This window comes from Chiloscyllium plagiosum, unplaced genomic scaffold, assembly GCF_037043375.1.
Source record: "Chiloscyllium plagiosum isolate Xiang-an unplaced genomic scaffold, Cpla_swu_hap1 HiC_scaffold_22, whole genome shotgun sequence".
NCBI lineage: Eukaryota > Metazoa > Chordata > Chondrichthyes > Orectolobiformes > Hemiscylliidae > Chiloscyllium > Chiloscyllium plagiosum.
This window is the reverse complement of record NW_028270160.1, coordinates 64334231-64360847: the sequence shown is the minus strand read 5'-3', so window position 1 is coordinate 64360847 and position 26617 is coordinate 64334231. Positions and strand designations below refer to the sequence as shown.

The 26617-nt window shown below is 42.9% G+C and overlaps 1 protein-coding gene and 1 pseudogene across 2 annotated transcripts; both read right to left on the bottom strand.

Annotated features, from left to right (window-relative positions):
* Positions 1-3729: 3729 nt before the first annotated feature.
* Positions 3730-22197, bottom strand: LOC148146006 (arylamine N-acetyltransferase, pineal gland isozyme NAT-10-like). Of its 2 annotated transcripts, none has more exons than XM_087999214.1 (3): positions 21795-22197; positions 19329-19381; positions 3730-5655 (listed from the first exon to the last, which is right to left on the bottom strand). In XM_087999214.1, exons 2-3 carry the CDS (start codon positions 19351-19353, stop codon positions 4775-4777), a joined length of 906 nt encoding a protein of 301 aa, XP_087855340.1. In that variant the 5' UTR covers positions 19354-19381; positions 21795-22197; the 3' UTR covers positions 3730-4774. The 2 variants fall into 2 exon arrangements, with proteins under 2 accessions (XP_087855340.1, XP_087855341.1); XM_087999215.1 differs by lacking the exon at positions 21795-22197 and adding an exon at positions 20604-20688.
* On the bottom strand, positions 8602-17503 carry LOC148146007 (uncharacterized; annotated as a pseudogene).
* Positions 22198-26617: the final 4420 nt, after the last annotated feature.

Below are 26617 nucleotides of genomic sequence, written 5' to 3'. Positions count from 1 at the left end.
GAAGAGACTATTTTCTATTCTTTCTTTCTGTGCAAGGAAAAATATTTTGGTGAACTGGGCGGCTGAGGGCCCCCCTGGACTTTCAAATTGGCACAGACTAATTATGGAATGTATTCCCCTTGACTTCCTTACAAATATGGTGCACCGAAAGACCGAATTATTTTATAAAATATGGCAGCCCTTCTTGAATTACATAAATACAGATATTTCGGCTATCCTAACAAGGGCTTTTATTTAATTGAGATTACAAACCTGGCTGGTCCGGGGTCCCTCAGTGGAGGAATCCCGCACGAATACGGGTTTTATTACATCTGATGCTAACACATTCCGAGCATGTAAGAGACTTAAATATACACTCTGGTTAGTTGTAGGTTAGATTAGTAGATAGTTGAGTTTTGTTTGTTTTTTTTTCTTTTTTTCATTTTTTTTGTTAAATTTTGGCTATTGTATATTTGAGCTAATTGTATATCAATGTTTATATCTGAGAGTTTTGTTTATTTTTGTAAACTTGTAAAAATGTTAAATTTCTAATAAAAATATCTATATATAAAAAAAATCACACACCAGGTTATAGTCCAACAGGTTTAATTGCAAGTACACTAGCTTCCAAAACCTAATGTGCTTCCAATTAAACTTGTTGGACTATAACCTGGTGTTGTGTGATTTTTAACTTCATGGGTATGGAACTTGGCTCAGTTTCTGTTCGGTGAGTATATATCTTGAAGTCTGCCCTGGAGGGTACTTACCTGAAGATCAGAAGCTGAACGTACTTGACTGCTGAAGTATTCCCCGATTGGGAGGGAACATTACTATCTGGCAATTGTTGTGCAGTGTCCATTCATCCGTTTTCATAGCATCTGCATGGTCTCACCAATATACCATGGCTTCCATGTTTGGAAGTCGATCTAACAATTCCAATAGATGCTGCAAATGTTCCCTCCACATGTGACTAAAAATCACCAGGTTGTCGATATACACCACACAATTGGAAAATCCCAAAATGACTTTATTAGTCTTTGAAATGTGGCAAGCACATTTTTTCATATTGAATGACATGAGTTTAGATTGTATAGTTCACTCAGTGTCACAAAAGCCAAAATTGTCTTCGCTCTTTCAGATAAACCAGTATCCCCTGGTTAAGTCCAACTTAGAAATATAAGTTGCTAGTCTCATCTTCTCAACAGCATTCCAAACGCAGAATAGGATGTAAATCAGATTTTGTAAGTGCATTGATTTTGTGATAGCCCACACATAATTGTCAGGTACCATCCAGTTTTAACACCATTACTATGGGTGAGCTCCTGTCACTGCAATTCACTTTGATTTTGTTGTCTTTGAGCATGCGTTCAATCTCTTTTTGAACCTGTGCCAATTTTCAAAGTTTAAGTCTATAAGGATGTTGCTTAATTGGAACAGCATTTCCCACAGCTACATCAAGCATAATTAGATTAGTAGTTCCCAGCTTATCCCCACATATCTTCCCATTTGATTGTAATAACTCTTTCAGGTCATTTTGATTTTCATCTGGAAGGTAACAATAATTTAACCTAAGTTGAGAACTTAATTTAATTTAATTAAATTTAATTTGAGGAATGTCCAATTCTGAATCATCTGAACTTTATACTTCACTCTGTGTTGTAACCAGTAACACATTCACCTTTTGCTTTCCTTCCCTATCAAAAAAACCTTTTGAGCATAGTCACATGGCATACACAGATTTCTTTCTATCTGGTGTTCTTATCAAATAATTCACTCACTCTAACTCCTTTGGATTTGCAACACAAAACTTTGTTTTTAAAGGTTCACCTTCCACTGGAAGTAACCCTAACACTACTTCTGCTAGCAAAATTGTGAATTTTTGATTTCTTGTCAGTTTCCTATTGCATCACATACTGTGCAACTTCTAAATGCTGTCTGGCCAACTCTTCTATTCTATTTAACCTTTCCCTCAAATTTGATACACAGTACAAACAGAATTCCTTTATCCCAAACCTCTGAATAGTCTTGACTATAAGTCCTCAACATGGTATTTAAAGTTTGCTGCCACCATTCTAATGCTTCCAACAATTCTGGATCCTATTTTTGATTATTATTATTGACACCCTATAGTGTGAAAACAGACCCTTTGGCCCAACAAGTCCACAGTGACCCTCCAAAGAGTAACTCGTCCAGACCCATTCCCTTACCCTATTATCCTATATTTACCCCTGATTAATACACCTAACCTAACGCATCCCTGAACACTATGGGCAACTTAGCATAGCCAATTCACTTCATCTGCACATTTTTGGATTGTGGGAGGAAACCGGAACATCCAGAGAATATGCAAACTCCACACAGCCAGACGCCCAAGGCTGGAATTGAACCTGGGTCCTTACTTTAGGGACTCTATATTAGAATAAAGTAACTCGACAGGAAAACCTACCAGAAAAATAGTTACAGTAACTATTACTAATTAACTGTTCTGAAATATCACAAACTCAATTGAGCTTTTTGAGGAAGTTACCAAAACGGTTGGTGATGGCAGGGGTTCCACATGGTAGAATAATTAGTACAATAGGTGAGTGGGGGAAGGGATGAAGGTGATAGGTCGGGGGGGGGGGGGGGGAGGGTGGAGTGGATTGGTGGAAAAGAAGATAGGACATGTCGGACTGAGCTGGAAGTTTGGAACTGGGGAGTGAGGTGGGGGAAGGGGAAATGAGGAAACTGGTCAAGTCCACATTGATGCCCTGGGGTTGAAGTGTTCTGAGGCGGTAGATGAGGCGCTCTTCCTCCAGGCGTCTGGTGGTGAGGGAGCGGCGGTGAAGGAGGCCCAGGACCTCCATGTCCTCGGCAGAGTGGGAGGGGGAGTTGAAATGTTGGGCCACAGGGCGGTGTGGTTGATTGGTGCGGGTGTCCCGGAGATGTTCTCTAAAGCGCTCTGCTAGGAGGCGTCCAGTCTCCCCAATGTAGAGGAGACCACATCGGGAGCAACGGATACAATAAATTATATTGGTGGATGTGCAGGTAAAACTTTGATGGGTGTGGATGGCTCCTTGAGTGCCTTAGATGGAGGTGAGGGAGGAGGTGTGGGCACAGGTTTTGCAATTCCTGTGGTGGCAGGGGAAGGTGCCAGGACAGGAGGGTGGGTTGTAGGGGGGGGGGGCGTGGATCTGACCAGGTAGTCACAGAGGGAACGGTCATTGCGGAAGGCGGGAGGGAAATATATCCCTGGTGGTGGGGTCTGTTTGGAGGTGGTGGAAATGTCGGCGGATGATTTGGTTTATGCGAAGTTTGGTAGGGTGGAAGGTGAGCACCAGGTGGTTCTGTCCTTGTTATGGTTGGAGGGGTGGGGTCTGAGGGTGGAGGTGCGGGATGTGGACGAGATGTGTTGGAGGGCATCTTTAACCACGTGGGAAGGGAAATTGAGGTCTCTAAAGAAGGAGGCCATCTGGTGTGTTATATGTAACAAAGCCATTCCTGTAAAGTATGGCAACTCAATCAGTATTATTGGTTCACTTGAGTGCAAGAGATGGCTAAATGTAGGACTCTACACTTTGATTAACTTTTGTAATGGGATTTGAGACTCAATACACTTTCCTAAATGGGTCATAACACACGGTTCCGGGGCAAACAGTCAATAACAGATTATAACAGATGAATTTTCAAACAGGTATGCTTCTGAATTCAACATGCACTTAAACATGTCTCAAAGCTATAAAGAACGAGACAAAATTCCTTGAATTAGTCACATTTAATTTATTTGTTAAGATCCTCAGCAAAAGGTATAACTGTATCAAATTGCACAAGGTGGGGTGAAGGTTGAATCGGAGAAAAAAGTGCACTTTTTTTAAATGAAGGAATTAAATGCTGAACTGGTAGTTCATTTGGAAACAGTTATATGTCAGCTTTTAAAAATGTGGAAATCTCTTGGTTTGCCATCAACTTTCTCTCAGGAATGATCACTTTTTTTGCAGAATGCAGTCACCACAGAAATTCCTTCTTCTTGATGTTACTGGATACTACTCCAAGCTTTTGGCTGTCTTTTTCCCCCTGGAACAATACCAGCAGGTTTATAAAGATAGCTTCTCACAGGAGGTTTTTGTACCTGGCTGTTGGATCACAAAAACAACAATCAATTTTTTCCAGAGAATTTTGATGGCTCATTCTCAGATATCCCCGTGCTATTCTTTGCTACAGAAATCCTCCCCTGGAGGACACATTACAGATTTAAACTTTTGTTTCAGCAACAAAAGGTATTTGAAAAGCTTCATCACCAGAGATACTTGAAGATCTCAATGTCGGCCATACTTTCTAGTGGATTAATATTCATGTTCAGGTATTTACCCTGAGATAACCTTTTCAAGCTGCTTTAGATAATGCTATTTAGAAATCCCTTAGTAAATTTTCATTTTGTAATGTCCCAGCTTATTTTAAATTATTTTTCTCTGAAAACAAAATCCAAGGCTTTTAATTAGTTGATGAGGTTTTAGATGAGTAGTTTGCATTTTATGTCATCAATACAATGGAGAGCAGCATCCTTTGAAACCAGTAAACTGATTTCACTTCACCCCAATAAAACAAAAGGTAAATCTATAAATTGCCATCATTTAGCTATAAAATGATTAATCTTTAAATCTATAAATTGATTTTTCATGCGTGATATTATTGTACATGTCCTAATAAAATTACTGATTTATTCCCCAATGAAATTGGTAAACCTGACAGATCTGAACTCCTATAATGCATTCACTATCAGAAGAGGAAATATGATGCTGGAGATTATTATCTGATGTTATTCAATCAGGAAACAAGTAAAATTATTCACAGGTGTTATCTTCTTGTCCAAAATCAAGTTGAATGTCTCCTTGATTGCATGTTGTAATTCCTCTTCAGTCAGAGTTACGGAGGTTCTCAGGTCCTTTCCATCTTTCCCATTATAGATCTGTTCAGTGTAGGTTGTACCCTTCAGAGTTTTTATGCCATTCGGGGTTTGATAGCAAACAAAGGATAATTCTTTAAACACGGCCCCAGGAGTTGTTATTAAGTAGGTTAATTTGTCTTGAAAATCCTCAATTCTACAAGGTTTGAGGTCAAAGCAAAACAGTTTTTGGTAGGAAGGTTGGTTCTGCAGAGACTCACTGTTAGTGCTTTGACCTTCAATGTAAATTTTTCTGACAGTTTTATCCATATACCAGATATTGTTATCTTCAGTCAGACGGAATGTACCTGGAAACTGAGTCTGCTCTTTGCCTGATACCAGCTCCAGGGGCTGTCGCATTTGGTTGGATGAAATAAAGCCCACATCAGCCATGTAACGCTTGGAATCAATGGTGATTATGAGGACACAATGAGATGGGTAGGATTCATAAGTATCCTTTGCTGGTTTGTACATTCTTACTGGTATAAACATCACTTCGTACCCCATCTCCTTTAGTACCCACCAGAATAATGCATTATTTTCCACACAGCAACCACCTCGATGCTTCCTCACCATTTTATTAAAGATCGCTTCCATGTTGAGCTCAATTGTTTCTCCACAGTGTGGACTGAGATTTTCATAGGGAATAGATGTGACATGTTTTTCAAGTATTATGCTTAGTGTCTCCAGGTCAGTGTTGTCGGAAGATCCTGTGTAGCCGATTCGTGCAAAATACTCAGAAAGCTTCATCTTCTCTGTGATAAAGAGAATAAGTGAGAAAGAGGGGTAGTAAAGTCCAATATGCATGCAGTCAAAAGCTAGCTACTAATTTTTGGTTTATTTACTTCTTCAATATTTTGACTCTTTACGAGTTTCTTTATGGCGAGTCTTCCGCCCATCCAAATCATGGTCCTGTTACTGCCATGATCTGGATCACTAACACAACTTCTGTTGAACCATAATGCTAGAGAGACCTGTTCTTTTTCAAAATTACATGTCAGAAATGCTGACTCTTCAATTACTGAAGAAAACATCCTTGCTCTGTAGGTAGAAAAAAAAGAAAATGTGTTGCTTAATGCTAGAAGCTAGTCAACAAACCAGTAACTATTGAAATGAAGTGGGATAAAAAGAGTTTCAGCTACTGTGCAAAACTAAAACTCAAACTCAGCTGCTTAAATACCAGTGTCAATTCTACCAGTATCATCCAGCAAAAGTTTGCAATCTATTCTTCATAAATAACCCAGAGACTTTCTGTATATCTTTTAACTTGATTTGAATTCGCTTCCCTTTTCTAATCTGTCTATTCGTGTTGCGTATTCACTTCTCACATTTACTCACTAATAAACTCACTCATTAAATCAAGAAAGTCTACTTAAATTGGTTCCTTCTAAACATATATTTATTTCACTTTGGGAGAAAAGACAACGCAAAGGAATCTTTCTTCAGAAATTTATCAAGAAAAAAGTTAATATAATGTTTTTGAATCTCCCTTTATCTGGATCATTTCTTCCCATTGTGCTGCTTTTCATTTGATGCTGGATGCACATCCCACAGCACAACTTTGCTCGAAGCTGATCCCAGTCCAGTTTCAGTTCAGCTCCTTCCCTTCTGAATACAGGTTGCAGTAGCCAATGAATCAGAGCCCACCCCCCATACCTGTTAACCATATATTTGATTGCAATCTCTATTGCCTTTTTTTAAACCTTAATTGGCACATGGCTCAGGAAGCAGTCAATACATTATCAATGTTGAGGTCCTGATTTTTAAATCTCATCTTCAACTTCCCAAATTCACATTGCAGAACATGTGAATGTTCTAATTCTCAGTTCTAATGACAATTTTTAAAAAAATGTGAACCCCAATGACCCAATCTGAAACTTCTTCCCCAATGTTCATCTCCAGACAAGGGGATGCTCTTCAAATCTGGCATCACATAGGCAACACTCAGAACTCTTGGTCTCAGCCCAGAGAACAGTATCTATCTCCCTGGCTACACTGTTGCCTATCACTGTTATATTCCTTCCCATTCCCCCCTTCAGTCTGGTGACATCTGACACCACAGATGAAAAAAGCATGGTATTACTTAAACTGAGAATGACTGCAGAATTCAAAGGATCTAGGTGCTTGGGTGCATTAGTCACAACAAGTTAAAATGCAGGTGCAGCATATAATCACAAAATCTAGTGAGATACTATCTTTTATTATCAGAGGAATTGGATGTAAAAATGAGAAATATTAAGCTGCAATTTTACAGGCACTGATGACACCACATCTTGAGATAATGAGGAAAGTTTTCAATCTAACACTGGTAGAGTTGAGAACAAAGTTGAGTCAAACAGTCAGGGCAGGTGGGGACAAAGCAGAAAACAATGTAGGACTAATAAATTAAACTCCATTTATTTCAATGCAAGGGGCCTAACAGGGAAGGCAGATGAATTCAGGGCATGGTTAGGAACATGGGACTGGGATATCATAGCAAATACAGAAACATGGCTCCGGGATGAGCAGGACTGGCAGCTTCATGTTTCAGGATACAAATGCTATAGGTAGGACAGAAAGGGAGGCAAGAGAGGAGGAGGAGTGGAATGTTTGATAAGGAATAGCACTACAGCTGTGCTGAGGGAGGATATTCCCGGAAATACATCCAGGGAATTTATTTGGGTGGAACTGAGAAATAAGAAAGGGATGATCACCTTATTGGGATTGTATTATAGACTCCCTAATAGTCAGAGGGAAATTGAGAAACAAACTTGTAAGGAGATCTCAGCTATCTGTAAGATAGACCGGAACTGCCATAGTGTGAGAACAAAACTCACTCACAATTCAGCCTGAGACAGCCTTGGAAACAAGAAGATTTTATTCCTTATGGCCATGCAAGAACAGGCGTTTGTTCAAGCAATCAGGCTAGCAATAGCGCAAATTACAAAGCATGTAAGCATTCTTTATTCAGTTTGCAAGTTGCGGAATCATGCCTCCCTTTTCCCATTCGTCTAGTCTTATCCTATCATAAGCCGATTACTTCACTTGTTTTTCTCTAATTTTCCTTATCTAACTACCCTGCAGTCCTTGTCCTTGTTTGTTACAGCCTGCCTGTTATTTTATCCTGTTCCCCTTCTCATATTGCGAAATGCGAATATAGCTTATTGCGAAATGTCCCTACTGCTTCTTTTGGTGTCAGCTACGACACTTTAAAGTTATTTCTTAGTTTAAAACTATTTCTGAAACAAAAACCTCTGTATTCGTTAAAATCTTAACTTTAAGTATGCTGCAAGAATCCCGCGACCGTTTGTGTAATGTTCCCCTTCCCCCCCCCACAACACCCCCTCACCTATCTGCAAAAACAACATCTCTAACCACCACCACCTGCAGAAACTACATTTCTAATCTCCCACAATTCCCCCTTTTTCTTTTTCTCTAACTGTTGTTTCTGCACGTGAGTCTCCTTTAATTCATTTTCTTATGTTCTGCCCTCTTACACCTTTTGGCGATGAGGTTCACAATCTTATACACAGTATCATTTTACATTTGTGTTTTTCGTCTCTCGAACTCTAGGAGCGTTCTTTGACTTTCCCTTTGTTGCATATCACCTGTTGATTGTAAAAGCACCTGATGATGTATTTGGGTTCCTTCCCCAAGGGATGTCATCAGTCGGCTCAGTACCCATTTTAGGACATTGAACCCTACCACCAGACCCACCAATATCAATAATCCATAGACAGCCAGATTGACGAACCACCTTCCCCAATTAGTGCACCTTCCCCTTTCTCTGCCAGAATATAATCTAGAGCCATCCTGTTCTGAAGAGTCGTTAGCCTCGTGGCAATCATTTCGGTCGTTATGGCTGCTATTTGGGATTGGGTTTTGGCCAATGCAGCAGCAGTATTGTTGGCCAGCTCTTCCAGGGAAGTCGCCAACATTTGTATTTCTCCTCCTGCTCGAGCGGTCCCATACATAGGTATCAAAGTCCAGAGGAGGCGATCTCCTTCGGTTACTTTCCGGGTTACTCGCCTTCCTCCCTGTTTATTTTGAGGTATTTTTGGGGCTCTCTTTAACAGCCTCATATGGGGAATTATGTAGGCAAGATAGCAGCAGCCACTCCAAACTTTCTGGTTTTGAGGCAGTGTTTGATCAACATCATAACATGCATGCATTCCTATACATTCGGTCACGCGAATGTATTTTTCCCCGGGAATAAATGGATAGGCCTTCAGGCCGCATTCCCAATATGTTCCGTTTAATATTCGTGGAATGGTCGTGGCTGTGGCTTGGCTGGTGTGGACACAAGATGATTTTCCTAATCGGAAGGGTGCGGTATCATTCTGATTACAGAAACAAGTGGTAATTACTGCTCCTCTCGGTGGGGAAACTCTAAGGCCATGGATAGCACCCAGAGTTTTCGGGGCTGGTCGAGTGAACCATCCCGCAAAGTTATAATTACCCCTGTCAGATCTCCATTTTGTATTGTTTGAGCATGAGTCAAATTGTTGTACATCGTACACTTCTCTTTTGGTAAGTGGTATTACCGTGAGAGGAATTCCGGATTCCCCATGGTGTAGGATCTCCGCACGTTCCCAACAGTCGGTATGCCCCTTTAGTTTAGCATAATTCTGACAAAGCGGTAAAACAATTTTTCCCACCCCCCCTTGGCAGCTAACGCCAATATTATCGTGACAATATAAAGCTGACCACTCATTACACAGCCCTATCTGTCTATTCCCTAACCCTCTGTATGCCAGGGAGGAGTGAGTCCATGCAACACTTACAATTGTTTTGGGATACAGTTTTTTAACCAATACTTAATAGTCTCTTATCTCAGTCCATTCTTTTTGCTCAGCTTGACTTTCAGAGGGTTGTCTGTAGGATAAGCTTGCCACTCTGCCAAAGGGGAAGGAGCGTCCACAAGGCCCTCAACATGAGTATGATGACTCCACCCTTTTTCAGCAGTTCAGATGGCTGTTTTAGTAGTCAGTAGGGTTAGGAACGGTCCCTCCCAGCTTGGGTGCAGTTTGGTATCTTCCGAGGTTTTGATCAGGACCCAATCACCCGGTCGTATCCAATGTACGGCAAACTCAAGTGGAAGTGTCTGGGTCAACAGACCCTTCTTCCTAAGGACAGAGAAAGAAGAACCAAGCGCCACAATATCGTTTTTTTTAAACTTATCATTAAACTCTACAGTTGGTAATTGTCCTGTCACTTCCTCATCATTTCTTCTAATTAGGGTTGGCTCAAAAATAGGCACCAAGAATTCTTCCAGGAGAAAGTGAGGGCTGCAGATGCTGGAGATCAGAGCTGAAAATGTGTTGCTGGAAAAGCACAGCAGGTCAGGCAGCATCCAAGGAACAGGGGAATCGACATTTCGGGCATAAGCCCTTCTTCAGGAATGAGGAATGAGGAACGTTTCAGAGAGACAGGCCACCTACTTGCGGAATGTTTCAGAGAACACCTCTGGGACAACTGGACCAACCAACCCAACCACCCCATGGCTCAACATTTCAACTCCCCCTCCCACTCCACCAAGGACATGAAGGTCCTTGGACTCCTCCATCGCCAGACCATGGCAACACGACGATTGGAGGAAGAGCACCTCATCTTCTGCCTGGGAACCCTCCAACCACAAGGAATGAACTCAGATTTCTCCAGTTTCCTCATTTCCCCTCCCCCCACCTTGTCTCAGTCAAATCCCTCGAACTCAGCACCGCCTTCCTAACCTGCAATCTTCTTCCTGACCTCTCCGCCCCCACCCCACTCCGGCCTATCACCCTCACCTTGACCTCCCTCCACCTATCGCATTTCCAAAACCCCTCCCCCAACTCCCTTCTCCCTACCTTTTATCTTAGCCTGCTGGACACACTTTCCTCATTCCTGAAGAAGGGCTTATGCCCGAAACGTCGATTCTCCTGTTCCTTGGATGCTGCCTGACCTGCTGCGCTTTTCCAGCAATACATTTTCAACCAAGAATTCTTCGCATTTTACTCCTGAAACCCTCAGATTCTTGTTAGTCAATTTAAGACCGGTTGGTCTAAAACTTAGGGATGATCATGCCGCTCCCCTGTCCACCAAAAATACTGCCTCCTCCCCTTCAGGTCCCACCTTCAGATTTATCAAGGGTTCCTGGTGGGTTTCAGGAGGAAGGAACCCCTGACTCCCCTATTCCTCATCGAAGGTCATTAGGGAAACGGTTTCCCTTTCTCGAGCTAATCCCAGGCATTCCCGTTTAAAATGCCCCACTTTTCCGCAATGGTAACATCCTGCCTGTTGCCTCCTTCCCCGGATGTCTGACCTTTGTCTTTCGTGTCCTCCCCTATCCTTCCTGTTATCCCCGATCCCAGCCTCCTTTTTGTTATTTCTTCTACTGCCGCCACCATCATTTTGGCTTTCTGTTTCTGCTTCTCGTCTTCCCTTTTCACATACACTTTCTGTGCCTCACATAACAGCTCTTGCATCCGTCTTTCACTCCATCCATCTAATTTCTGTTATTTCTTTTGTATGTCCGGCCATGATTTAGGAACAACATCTCGAAGTTTCTTCTTTTTAAACTATTTCTTAAACAAAAACCTCTATATTCGTTAAAATCTTAACCTTAAGTATGCTGCAAGAATCCCGCGACCGTTTGTGTAATGTTCCCCTTCCCCTCCGCCCACAACACCCCCTCACCCATCTGCAAAAACAACATCTCAACCACCACCACCTGCAGAAACTACATTTCTAATCTCCCACAATAGTGTTAAGGGTTTAGATGGAGAAGAATGTGTTACATGCGTACAAGACAATTTTCTGATTCAGTGTGTGGATGTACCGACTAGAGAAGATGCAAAACTTGACCTATTCTTGGGAAATAAGGCAGGGCAGATGACTGAAGTGTCAGTGGGGGAGCACTTTGGGGCCAGTGACCATAATTCTATTCGTTTTAAAATTGTGATGGAAAAGGATAGACCAGACCTAAAAGTTGAAGTTCTAAATTGGAGAAAGGCCAATTTTGACGGTATTAGGCAAGAACTTTCGAAAGCTGAAGGGAGGCAGATGTTTGCAGGTAAAGGGACGGCTGGAAAATGGGAAGCCTTCAGAAATGAGATAACAAGAATCCAGTGAAAGTATATTCCTGTCAGGGTGAAAGGAAAGGAAAGGGTGGTAGCTATTGCAAATGCTGGATGACTAAAGAAATTGAGGGTTTGGTGAAGAAAAAGAAGGAAGCATATGTAAGGTATAGACAGGATAGATCGAGTGAATCCTTAGAAGAGTCTAAAGGAAGTAGGAGTATACTTAAGAGGGAAATCAGGAGGGCAAAAAGGGGACATGAGATAGCTTTGGCAAATAGAATTAAGGAGAATCCAAAGAGTTTTTACAAATACATTAAGGACAAAAGGGTAACTAGGGAGAGAATAGGGCCCCTTAAAGATCAGCAAGGCAGCTTTTGTGTGGTGCCGCTGAAAATGGAGGAGATACTAAATGAGTATTTTGCATCAGTATTTACTGTGGAAAAGAATATGGAAGGTCGAGAATGTAGGGAAATAGATGGTGACATCTTACAAAATGTCCATATTACAGAGGAGGAAGTGCTGGATGTCTTGAAACGGGTAAAGGTGGATAAATCCCCAGGACCTGATCAGGTGTACCCTAGAACTCTGTGGGAAGCTAGAGAAGTGATTGCTGGTCCTCTTGCTGAGATATTTGTATCACCGATTGTCACAGGTGAGGTGCCGGAAGACTAGAGGTTGGCTAACGTGGTACCATTGTTTAAGAAGGATGGTAAGGACAAGCCAGGGAACTATAGACCAGTGAGCCTGACCTCGGTGATGGGCAAGTTGTTGGAAGGAATCCTGAGGGTCAGGATGTACATTTATTTGAAAAGGCAAGGACTGATTAGGAATAGTCAACATGGCTTTGTGCATGGAAAACCATGTCTCACAAACTTGATTGAGTTTTTTGAGGAAGTAACAAAGAGGATTGATGAGGGCAGAGCAGTAGATGTGATCTATATGGACTTCAGTGAGGTGTTCGACAAGGATCCCCATGGGAGACTGATCAGCAAGGTTAGACCTCACAGAATACAAGGAGAACTAGCCATTTGGATATAGAACTGGCTCAAATGTAGAAGACAGAGGGTGGTGGTGGAGGGTTGGTTTTCAGACTGGAGGCCTGTGACCAGTGGAGTGCCACAAGGATCAGTGCTGGGTCGTCTACTTTTTGTCATTTACATAAATGATTTGGATGCGAGCATAAAAAGGTACAGTTAGTAAGTTTGCAGATGATAACAAAATTTGAGCTGTAGTGGACAGCAAATAGGGTTACCTCAGATTACAATAGGATCTTAACCAAATGGGCCAATGGGCTGAGAAATAGCAAATGGAGTTTAATTTAAATAAATGTGAGATGCTGCATTTTGGGAAAGCAAATCTTAGCAGGACTTATCCACTTAATGGTAAGGTCCTAGGGAGTGTTGTTGAATAAAGAGACCTTAGAGTGCGGGTTCATAGCTTCTTGAAAGTGAAGTTGAAGGTAGATTGGTTAGTGAAGGCGGCTTTTGGTAAGCTTTCCTTTATTTGCCAGAGTATTGAGTACAGGAGTGGGGAAGTCATGTTGCGACTGTTGGAATATTAAAGTAGATTCCCTACAATGTGGAAACAGGCCCTTCGGCCTACAAGTCCACACCGACCCTCTGAAGAGCAACCCACCCACACCTATTCCCCTACATTCACGACTGACTAATACACCTAACACTATGGGCATGGCTAACTTACTTAACCTGCACATCTTTGGACTATGGGAGTAAACCGGAGCACCCGGAGGAAACCCACGCAGACACTGGGAGAATATGCAAACTCCACACAGACAGTTGCCCGAGGCAGTAATTGAACCTGGGCCCTGGCACTGAGGCAACAGTGCTAACCACTGAATATTGCGTGCAATTCTGGTCTCTTTCCTATTGGAAAGATGTTGTAAAACTTGAAAGGGTTCAGAAAAGATTTACAGGGATGTTGTCAGGGTTGGAGGATTTGATCTATAGGGAGAGGCTTAACAGGGTAGGGCTGTTTTCCCTGGAGCATTGGAGGCTGAGGGTGACCTTACAGAGGTTTATAAAATCATGAGGGGCATGGATAGGATAAATAGACAAATTCTTTTCCCTGGGGTCGGGGAGTCCAGAACGAGAGGGCACATGTTTAGGGTGAGAGGGGAAAGATATAAAAGAGACCGAAGGGGCAACTTTTTCACACAGAGGGTGGTACGTATATGGAATGAGCTGCCAGAGGAAGTGGTGGAGGCTGGTGCAATTGCAACATTTAAGAGGCATTTGGATGGGTATATGAATAGGAAGGGTTTGGAGGGATATGGGCCAGGTGCTAGCAGGTGGAATTAGATTGGGTTGGGATAGCCGGTAGGCATGGATGGGTTGGACTGAAGGGTCTGTTTCCATCCTGTACATCTCTATAAATCTATGAGTAATCAATGTCTTATTTAAAGTGTACAAGATTGTGAATAGTTTTGATAAGGTAGTCATAGAAAGAACACTTCATCTTGTAGGTGAATCCAGGTCAAGGGGCCACTGTTAAAAAGTATGAGTTGCCATTTTCGGATAGAGGTAAAGAGAATTTGTCTTCTGTCTAAGGGTTGTGCAACTTTGAGCTTCTCTCCTACCGAAGACAGTGGAGGTAGGGGCAATTAGTATATTTTTAAAAAATATATATTTTTACTGAAACAGACTTCTTAATAGTACAAATACTAAACAATACAATTCAAAGCAGTACAAAAAAAAGTTTAAAAACCCAACCCACCCTCATGTACAAATATATAAACATTTATAGAAAAAAACCAAACTAGCTATTTAGCTAAATAAATAATAGCCAAACTAATAAATAAATAAATAAAAATAACTCAACTCAGCCAGACAAGACACTTATGTTCACAGTTCCTCCTCCCCGGATATTGGACTCAACAAACACAATTGTTACGGCTATATTAAAGCCCTTGTTAGTGTGGCTTATAAGTCTGCGTCCAGGTATTCCAAAAAGGACTGCCATGTCTTTATAAAAATTCTCAGTTTTGTGGTGTACCAGATTTGTGAGAAAATCCAGGGGAATATGCTCCACAGCAATCTTCTGCCAACCTAGCAAAATATTCTTTTTTTGCGCAGAAAGTGAGGATACTGAAAAGATGTTTCTTCTGCACGACTGCAGAGAACACACTGGACAGATCCAGAAGGAGCGAGATAGGGTCCTTTTCCACCCTTACACCCAAACTCCTCTCCATTGCACCCGCCACAGCACTCCAATATGTTTGAAGCCTACCACAAGGCCAGAGACAATGGGTAAGAGTGCCATACAGACCTTGCATTTGGGATATGAAGATAGCCCTGGTTTGAATTTTGACAAACAATCCGGAGCCAAGTGGACCCTGTGGAGAATCGTCAACTGTAAAGCATGGGTCCTATTGCAAATTGATATCTTTCTTGCATTTTCCCAAATATCTTCCAACGCCTTAGAGGAGACTTCACACCTAGCTCTCTCTCCTACACCCTGCAGAGGGGATCGAACTCATCTGAGGGGGCACCCCCCAATTGATGATATAAAGTACTGACAAAGTATAGTCTTAGCACTGAGCACATCCCCCCCAAGTCGGATTTGTAGAGATCAATCAAAAGTGTAGTTTTAAAAAAAAAAATCCCTAACTTGGAAAAAATCGAAAGGTCCCTATTAGATAGCTTGTATTTCCATACTAACTGTTCGAAGGACATCATTACATCTCCCTCAAATAAATCCCCCATGCAAGACACACCCCTCACTGCCCAACGTTTAAATCCTGAATCTATCAACCCTGGTTGAAAACCCAGCATACTCACTAAAAGGTGTAAAAGATGTTTTGCCAATATTGCCTTCCCTCTGTCAAATTGCCCTCCATGCTTTAACAGTATTGATGACTACTGGGTTATGGCAATATTCCCTAACTGTCCTCATTTTGTCCAAAAACAGCAAACTGGTAAGGGGCCACCTTGCCTGGGAGGCTTTGATATCTAACCATATTGAAAGAGGATCCCCACAGGCCCAATCACTCGCTTAGGACAAAAGTGAATTAGTTGGTAAATTTTAATGTCTGGAAGTTCTCCCCCCCCCCCCCCCACCCACCTGTGAGGCAGTTGCAGTTTAGCTAATGTAATCAGGGGCCACTTACAAAGCCAAATAAAGGAGCTGAACCAGCCATTCAGTCTTCTGAATATTTGCTTATTCAAAGTCAGGGGGAGCATCCGTATAGGGTATAGCAAATGGAGGAGAATATTCCCCTTAATAAGCACTATCTGAGCCAACTACAAGATCAGAAGTGCCTCCCATCTTTGAAGGGATTGTTTGATTTTGTCAAATTGAATAAAATTGACTTAGAACAACCTGTCCAGAACTGGAGTAATGAATATGCCCAAATACACAAAATCTCCCCAGAGACTACTTAAATGGGAAACAATATTGGCCCTCAAGAGCTCGCTCCTTCGTAAGACCACCCATAGTTATACGTAGGTATGCCCCTAAAAGGTGCCAAATGCACAGATGCAATGTATCAGGCGAGGCACTGAAACTGCTGGGACTTGACAAAAAAAATTAGGACATCATTTGCATACAATGAAGTCTTATGCAACTTTGACCCCACTTCTGGAGCTAATATACTGGGATCCCCATGAAAGGCCTCCGCCAATGGTTCAATCACCAATGTAAAAAGCAATGGCAAAAGGGGACAGCCCTGCCAGCTGTCCCTGAAAATGTCAAAATTGCTTGCTTGTACCCAGTTGGTGACGACCACCGTGAGAGGGCCACTATAGAGAACTTTTACCCATTTTATAAAGATTTCACCCAAACCAAACCACTCAACTCTGTCAAATGCCTTCTCTACATCTAGAGAAATCACCAATCTCTGTATTGACTATTGTTGACCTGCTTGAATTACATTAAGCAGCTTCCTATCATTATTGGAGGATCTGCAGCCCTTTATGAAGCCCGTCTGATCCTCTAACAATAGAAGGTAACACAGTCTCCAGCCTTCACAAGACTCTTAAACATGGATTTTAAAATCCTCTCAGAGTGAAATGGGCCTGTATGAAGCACAGTCCTCTGGGACCTTTCCTTTTGTAAGAATAAGGGAAATATTGGCCTCTCTCAGAGATGACGGAAGACAATCACGACTGTATGAATCATTAAACATATTGAGCATCGGGCCTGACAATATATTTATAAAATCCTTAGAGAATTTGCTGGGAGGTCCATCAGGACCAGGCGCCTTTCCACTCTGAAGCTGCCTCACAGCTTCCTCCACCTCTTGCTTTGATAAGGGGGCATGGAGAAAGGACTCTTGTTCAGAGGTCACACCCGGGAGCTTCAGATCCTTAAAAAAAAGATTCCATTTTGGCCCACCTCTCCTCACAACCCTCAGATGGTGATAACAGAGAAAATCTCTAAAATACCACATTAATTTAGAGTCATATGTCAGTTTCCCATACCCTTCCCTAATCGCCATAATGGCTTGTGGGGCACTCCTTTTCCTAGCAAGATATGCTAAGTATTTGCCTGGCCTGTCACTATGCTCATATAACTTTTGCTTTGCAAAAGCAAGCTTCTTCTTTGCCATCTGTGAGAGCATGGAATTCAATGCAGACCACAGTGCCATAATCCTCTGCAGTTTGACCAACAAGAGACTGTCAAAGTAGGCTTTCTCGGCTGCCTTCAACCGTGCTTCAAGGAGACGTTGCTGCTCGACCTTCTGCTCCTTTCTACTGGTGGAATAGGAAATAACTAACCCCCGGCATTGGCTTTGGCAGTTTCCCAAAGGATGGATGGACTATTAGTGGGCAGCACGGTAGCACAGTGGTTCGCACTGCTGCCTCACAGCGCCACAGATCCGGGTTCAGTTCCCGCCTCAGGCGACTGACTGTGTGGAGTTTGCACATTCTCCCTGTGTCTGCGTGGGTTTCCTCCAGGTGCTCTGGTTTCCTCCCACAGTCCAAAACCTGCAGGTCAGGTGAATTGGCCATGCTAAATTGCCCATAGTGTTAGGTAAAGGGTAAATATAGGGGTATGGGTGGGTTACGCTTCGGCAGGTTGGTGTGGACTTGTTGGGCCGAAGGGCCTGTTTCCACACCGTAAGTAATCTAATCTAATCTAATCTTAACCGAGCCGGAGTTAATGTCTAGGAACCCACCTGAAATTCCCTAGAGAAATACTCCACAAACTTACTATCCTTGAGGATAAAGGGATCCATTTGCCAGTGCCTCTAACCCACTGTAACATCCTTAATCCTAACCAACAGGTACATTGGAGAATGATCAATGATAATCAAACAAGATGCCACCAAGTCCAGTGTTGCCACAGAAGTCAGGAAAAAAAAAACAATCCTGGTGTAACATCTGTGTGGATTGGAGAAAAATGTAAAATCCTTGCCTGTCGGGTTGGCTGGAGGCATCTCCACCCTAACTCCACATAACCATCCACTAATTGTTTAGTTTGTACAGAGAGTAGAGACACCTTTGGGCAACCTGCCTACTGTGGGATCCACGAGACAGTTCAAATCTCCCCCTATAATGATGTGCCGGGACTCAAGACTTATCAGTTTAGAAAAAGCTTCTACCAAAAATTTAAGGGAATGAGCTGGGGGCAATAAACATTAAAACACCATATTCTTCCCCATTTATCAAAGCTTTAAGAATTACAAACCTCCCGTCTGTGTCTTTAACACACTCTAGTAACTTAAATGAGAGATTCTTCCTTACCAATATAGCCACTCCATTACTTCTGGTATTAATTGATGAAAGATAAACTCAATCAAAACCATTCTGCTGTAATTTCAAAAGCTCCCTATCATCCAAGTGTGTCTCCTGTAACAAAACAATATCCAGCTTCTCTTTCTAAGGTTCAAATGTACCTTCTTCCTCTTAATTGGTGGGTGACTTCCCTCAATATTCCAGGTACACCATTTAATCAAGTCATTAGCATAACCTTCTGCAGTAACATTCCAGAAAGGAGAAACTTGAACCGCAAGTCACTGAGCCTTAGTGTCGCATGATCCATCGAGCATAAAAACTACACAAACTAAAACCACATGTAACAAACCTACAAAACTATTAAAAACAAAAACCAAACCAACAGATAAAGCACCAATAGTGCTTTAGAATAGGGGGATTCACCCCTGCCCATAAGTCGGCATCTAGCCAGCCCACCCATTTTCTCTTTTTCTTGCTAGAGCTGCACCATGAACACAAGCAGAAAAAGAGTAAACACACCATAGAATAGCAATATTAATAAAGAAAACATTGTTAAAGAAAAAAAAGGGTGAACACACCACCCATTCTTTGGTATATCTTAACTTAGAAAATGGTATCTTTGGTATGTACAGTCTATGCTCTCAATTCTAGTTTGACACAAAAGAGAAACAGCATCAGAACCAGGATTGGTCTTACCACCACACACTGGTGTCTCCGACATACTTCCGGCACTTCAGTTACTTCTTCACCTGTTGATGTAAAAGCACCAGTGAGTTCTGGATTTCAGAAATTCAATTCCATCAATTTAGGAAAGGGATATGGGGCAAATGGAAGCAAACGTCACAAGTTTCACTGTGCTTTGGATACGTTGAGTAGACAAATGCATAGCAGATGATGTATAATGTGGGTAAGGGGTAGATGCAGAGACCTTGGTGTTCTTGTGCACCAGGAGCTAAAAAGCTGCACGCAGGTGCAGGAAGAAGGCCTGTCCATCTTCCTTCCTTCCTATCCACTCCACCCTCATCGCTGAAATATCACCTTCTATCCCCACCTTCATCTGCCTATCAGATTCCCAGCTACACTTCCCCTGCCTCACCACCCCCCCTCCCATTTATCTCTCAGTACCCTGGCCCATTCCTGATGAAGGACTTTGCCTGAAATGAGGATTTTCCTGCTCCTCGGATGTTGCCAGATTTGCTGTGCTTTTCCAGCACCACACTCTATTCTGATCTGTGGCATCTGTAGCCCTCACTTTCTCATATGGGAGTTGGGAGATCATGTTGCGGCTGTCCAGGACATTGGTTAGGCCACTTTTGGAATAATGTCTGCAGTTCTGGTCTCCCTCCTATTGGAAGAATGTTTTGAAACTTGAAAGGGTTCAGAAAAGATTTACAAATATGTTGCCAGGGTTGGAGGATTTGAGTTACAGGGAGAGGTTGAATACGCTGGGGCTGTTTTCCCTGGAACATCAGAGGGGTGACCTTATAGAGGTTTATAAAATCATGAATAGCATAGACAGGATAAAGAGACAAGGTCTTTTCCCTGGGGTGGGGGATGTCCAGAACTAGAGGACATAGCTTTAGGGTGAGAGGGGAAAATTTTAAAAGGGCCCTAAGGGGTAACTTTTTAAAACAAAAAGTGGGTGGTGCGCGTATGGAATGAGTTGCTGGAGGAAGTGGTGGAGGCTAATACAATTACAACGTACACATCCAGATGCCTTTTAAATATGAATAGGAAGGGTTTAAGGGGATGTGGGCCAAATGCTGACAAATTGCACTCGATTAGGGTCAGATATCTGGTCGATAAGGACGAGTTGGACCGAAGTTAGTTTCCTTGCTGTACATCTGTCTGACGATCTGCTCTTTGATCCTGCTCTGCCACTCAACAAAATCATAACTCAAAATCTACCACCCCAATTCCACTCTCCCTATGTCCCTCAAATCCCAAAAAGCGAGCAATCTCTGAATTTACTTGATAGTCGAACAGCCATAGCTCTCTAAGACTGTGGTTCCAAAGATTCACAAATCAGTGAAGAAATCTCATCTCAATGATTCATTCCATATTCTCAAACTGAGTCCTTGCTATCAAATCGCGTTGAATATAAAAAAGTGAGATGTCCTCAGAAATGGGGTTGCTCTTACCGCCACACCCCTGGTCTCTGGGACAGACCACCGGGAGATCATCAGTTGCCGCTGTAAAAGCGTCAGTGAGATCTGCAATTCAGAAATTCACTTTCATTCAGATAGAATGAGGTGTCGCTGTTGGACACTGGGCTGGACAAGTTAGAATTTACACAACACCAGGTTATAGTTATTGTCCAACAGGTTTGTTGGAAGTGGTTGATTTCGGGGCGTTGCTCCTTCATCAGGTGTTGGACTCTGGTATTGTGTGATCTTTAACTTATCCAGATAGAAAACAGAGCTTTTGAAGCATTAATAGACGGACCCAGAGATAGAGCATTAAACAGTGCTAAAATACTGCACCCGAATTCTGTTTTCATTTGTTTGTGAAATCTGAATGAGAAATGAGCCAGACATTTAACGACTCTTAAAGTCGAACACTCTCGGCCAAGTGAGAAACAAGCAGAAGATGCAGGCTCACAGTAACCGCAAAGCCCATCGCACGAAAATATTCAATCTTTCCACCACTTCTTTTAATAGTCAACAGAACCTTCTGGTTTAATTTTCATTAATAATGTGAATCTGATCGAACTCTCATAAGAGGCACCTCCAGTTTATTGCACACAGGAACCCTTCAAACTCCAGAACAATGTGATCTTCCCTGAATTAATCGATCTGTGCTGTTTCGCTAAATGGCCTTCAACTAACTCGCTTTGCGATTTAAAAAGGAAGTTTGCTAAGCACAAAAAATGTTGGAGCAAAACCTGCCCGACAACTTGATGACATCAGATGATTTACCGACATATTAAAGCTGATCTCACATAAAGTCCTATACAATACGCGGTGTCATCGAGTGACACAAACAGAATTTTTGAGACAGGGAGAAAGTGAGGACTGCAGATGCTGGAGACCAGAGCTTAAACATTTTCGAGACACCGACTGAGAGCGAACAGGGACACAGCAGCACACTAAACCAGCCCAAAATCCGACACCTGAATTCGGGATCACTTACTTTGATAAAATGGGACTGGAAAATATTTACCTCCAAGTCAGCAAATCCAATGTGTAGCAATCCCCTCCTCGCTCCAACCCAGCCAACGATCTGAACAGAGTATGCTCTGCCTGATTCGACTGTCACGGAAGGAATATCTCACAAACTGGAATCAAACTCTCTATAAGTTGCACAAACAAATGACTAAACTGACTCAGGAATCGGAAACAGGGAGAGAAACGAGACGAACTGTCCACGGGCTAAATTACGAAACAAATTAAAGGGGCTCGAGGCAATTACACAAAGATCCAGACATGACATGTCGGACTAAATCTGAAAAATGTGTTGCTGGAAAAGCGCAGCAGGTCAGGCAGCATCCAAGGAGCAGGAGAATCGACGTTTCGGGCATGAGCCCTTCTTCAGGAGTGAGGGAGGTGTGCCCAGCAGGCTAAGATAAAAGGTAGGGAGAGGGGCCTTGGGGGAGGGGCGTTGGGAATGCGATAGGTGGAAGGAGGTTAAGGCGAGGGTGATAGGCCTAGAGGGGGTGGGGGTGGAAGAAGATTGCAGGTCAAGAAGGCGATGCTGAGTCCGAGGGTTGGGACTGAGAAAAGGTGGGGGATGGGGAAATGAGAAAGCTGGAGAAATCTGCATTCATCCCTTGTGGTTGGAGGGTTCCTAGGGGGAAGATGAGGCGCTCTTCCTCCAGGCTACCTTTTATCTTAGATGGAAATGTGTTGCTGGAAAAGCGCAGCAGGTCAGGCAGCATCTAGGGAACAGGAGAATCGACGTTTCGGGCATTAGCCCTTCTTCAGGAATGCCCGAAACGTCGATTCTCCTGTTCCCTAGATGCTGCCTGACCTGCTGCGTTTTTCCAGCAACACATTTCCATCTCTGATCTCCAGCATCTGCAGACCTCACTTTCTCCTACCTTTTATCTTAGCCTGCTTGGCACATCCTTCTCATTCCTGAAGAAGGGCTTATGCCCGAAACGTCGATTCTCCTGCTCCTTGGATGCTGCCAGCAACACATTTTTCAGCTCTGATTTCCAGCATCTGCAGTCCTCACTTTCTCCATGTCGGACTATATACCGGGTCCACAACACAAGAGGAGGTCATTTGAGGCAACCATTCCCATGAATGTGTTGATGATTCCCTGGAGTTTCTTCCCATGTTTTCTCAATTAAATCTACAATTGAAACCACCGATTCCTTTTCCTCTCACGTTCGTTTATTCCCATCTGACTGCTCAATCACAGCCTTCCACGTTTCTTCCAAGTCTCCTTTCAGTAGTCATGACTTGGAGATGCCGATGTTGGACTGGGGTGTACAAAGTTAAAAATCACACAACACCAGGTTATCGTCCAACAGGTTTAATTGGAAGCACACTATCTTTCGGAGCAACGCTCCTTCATCAGGTGATAGTGGAGGGCTCGATCGTAACACAGAATTTATAGCAAAAATTTACAGTGTGGCTTTTATTGGTAGAGGAATTGAGTTCCGGAGCCCTGGGGTCATGTTGCAGTTGTATAAGACTCTGGTGCGACCGCATCTGGAGTATTGTGTGCAGTTTTGGTCGCCATACTTTAGGAAGGATGTGGAGGCACTGGAACAGGTGCAGAGGAGGTTTACCAGGATGTTGCCTGGTATGGTAGGAAGATCGTATGAGGAAAGGCTGTTTTATTGGAGAAAAGAAGGTTTAGGGGTGACTTGATAGAGGTGTACAAGATGATTAGGGGTTTAGATAGGGTTGACCATGAGAACCTTTATCCACGTATGGAGTCAGCTATTACGAGGGGGCATAGCTTTAAATTAAGGGGTGGTAGGTATAGGACAGATGTTAGGGGTAGATTCTTTACTCAGCGAGTCGTGAGTTCGTGGAATGCTGTGCCAGTAGCAGTGGTGGACTCTCCTTCTTTATGGGCATTTAAACGGGCATTGGATAGGCATATGGAGGATAGTGGGCTAGTGTAGGTTAGGTGGGCTTGGGTCGGCGCAACATCGAGGGCCAAAGGGCCTGTACTGCGCTGTGTTTTTTCTATGTTTCTATGTTTCTATCATTGAATATCTTTAAGAGGTGTCAAGGCCACTCTCCCTTCATTAACATGCACTAGATTGGAATCCTGGACCCAGAGATAAAATACAGTTTTTAAGGACACTTGTGGTGCGGGGATAGCAGTCATCTGAGCCAGCAGGCCTGGATTCAAATCCCATCTACTCCAGAGGTGTATAATAACATGTCTGAGCTGGTTGATCTGAAAAAAATATCTAAACTTTGATTTCAAACCAACACCAACACCAATGATTGCTGCATTGAAAGGACAAAGTATTTAAGAGACAATTTACAACATAACTGGTATAAAGAGAACATAGAACATAGAACATAGAACAATACAGCACAGAACAGGCCCTTCAGCCCACGATATTGTGCCGAACATTTGACCGAGCTTAAGCACCCATCCATGTACCTATCCAATTGCCGCTTAAAGGTCACCAAAGACTCTGACTCTGCCACTCCCACAGGCAGCGCATTCCATGCCCCCACCACTTTCTGGGTAAAGAACCTACCCCTGACATCCTCCCTATACCTTCCACCCTTCACCTTAAATTTATGTCCCCTTGTACCCGGGGAAAAAGTTTCTGACTGTCTACTCTATCTATTCCTCTGATCATCTTATAAACCTCTATCAAGTCACCCCTCATCCTTCGCCGTTCCAATGAGAAAAGGCCTAGCACTCTCGTAAGACCTATTCTCTATTCCAGGCAACATCCTGGTAAATCTTCTTTGTACCCTCTCCAAAGCTTCCACATCTTTCCTAAAGTGAGGCGACCAGAACTGCACACAGTACTCCAAATGTGGCCTAACCAAGGTCCTGTACAGCTGCAACATCACTTCACGACTCTTGAATTCAATCCATCTGCTAATGAATGCTAATACACCATAGGCCTTCTTACATGCTCTATCCACCTGAGTGGCAACTTTTAAAGATCTATGAACATAGACCCCAATATCCCTCTGCTCCTCCACCATACTGAGAACCCTACCGTTAACCCTGTATTCCACATTCTTATTTGTCCTTCCAAAATGGACAACCTCACACTTGACAGGGTTGAACTCCATCTGCCACTCCTCAGCCCAGCTTTGCATCATAAGTAAATCGCTTTGCAGCTGACAACAGCCCTCCTCACTATCCACAACTCCACCAATCTTCGTATCATCTGCAAATTTACTGACCCACCCTTCGACTCCCTCTTCCAAGTCATTAATAAAAATTACAAACAGCAGAGGACCCAGAACTGATCCCTGCGGAACTCCACTTGTAACTGGGCTCCAGGCTGAATATTTACCATCTACCACCACTCTCTGATTTCGACCAGTTAGCCAGTTTTCTATCCAACTGGCCAAATTTTCCTCTATCCCATGCCTCCTGACTTTCCGCATAAGCCTACCATGGGGAACCTTATCAAATGCCTCACTAAAATCCATGTCCACTGCTCTACCCTCATCCACATGCTTGGTCACCTCCTCAAAGAATTCAATAAGACTTGTAAGGCAAGACCTACCCTTCACAAATCCGTGCTGGCTGTCCCTAATCAAGCAGTGTCTTTCCAGATACTCATAAATCCTATCCCTCAGTACCCCTTCCATTACTTTGCCTACCACCAAAGTAAGACTAACTGGCCTGTAATTCCCGAGTTTATCCGTATTCCCTTTTTTGAACAGGGGCACAACATTCGCCATTCTCCAGTCCCCTGGTACCACCCCCCATTGACAGTGAAGACGAAAAGATCATTGCCAACCGCTCTGCAATTTCCTCTCTTGCTTCCCTCATAATCCTAGGATATATCCCGTCAGGCCCGGGGGACTTGTCTATCCTCAAGTTGTTCAAAACGTCCAACACATCTTCCTTCCTAACAAGTATCTCTTCTAGTTTACCAGTCAATTTCACACTCTCCTCTTCAACAATACGGTCCCTCTCGTTTGTAAATACTGAAGAAAAATACTCATTCAAGACCTCTCCTATCTCTTCCGACTCAATACACAGTCTCCCACTACTGTCCTTGATCGGACCTACCCTCGTTCTCGTCATTCTCATGTTTCTCACATATGCCTAAAATGCTTTGGGGTTATCCTTGATCCTATCCGCCAAAAATTTTTCATGCCCTCTCTTAGCTCCCCTAATCCCTTTCTTCAGCTCCCTTCTGGCTATCCAGTAACAAGACTTTCAACCTCCCTTGTCAACCAAGGTTCCCTCACACGACCATCTCTTTCCTGCCTGACAGGTACATACATATCAAGGACACGTCGTATCTGTTCCTTGAAAAAGTTCCATATTTCCATGACATCCTTCCCTGACAGCCTGTGCTCCCAACTTATGCTCCTCAGATCCTGTCTTACAGCATCATATTTACCCTTCCCCCAATTGTAAAACCTACCGTGTTGCATGCACCTATCTCTCTCCATAACCAAGGTGAAAGTCACAGAATTGTGGTCACCATCACCAAAATGTTTACCCACTAACAAGCCCAGAAACATCTATTAAAATTGGTTTGTACTGTCAGTTTTTTTAATTTCATTTGAAATTAGTTGTTTTCTTTTAAAAAGAAATTGCCATTACAAAAGCAAAATGTTGCAGAAACTAAAAACATGATGTTGGGAATACTCACCAGGTCTGGCAACATCAATGGTGAGTACTTATAATATATCCTGCTTTTATTGTAATTTACCATGTAACCTATAAATGTAAAATAACTTTGAAAGACCAGCTTCTTGAAACACTTCACAACAAAGGCATCAGGCCAAAAGGAAATAGCATTGTTTTACCAAGTACAGTGTTTCAAGAGTGAGGACTCACCAAGGGTCCTCGGCCCTGATGCC

Coding starts and splice junctions, on each gene's coding strand:
- LOC148146006 (XM_087999214.1), bottom strand. CDS start 19,353: ATGTCGGAGACACCAGTGTGTGGTG. Junction 5,656..19,328: donor GGAGACACCAGTGTGTGGTG/GTAAGACCAATC, acceptor TCTTTATCACAG/AGAAGATGAAGCTTTCTGAG.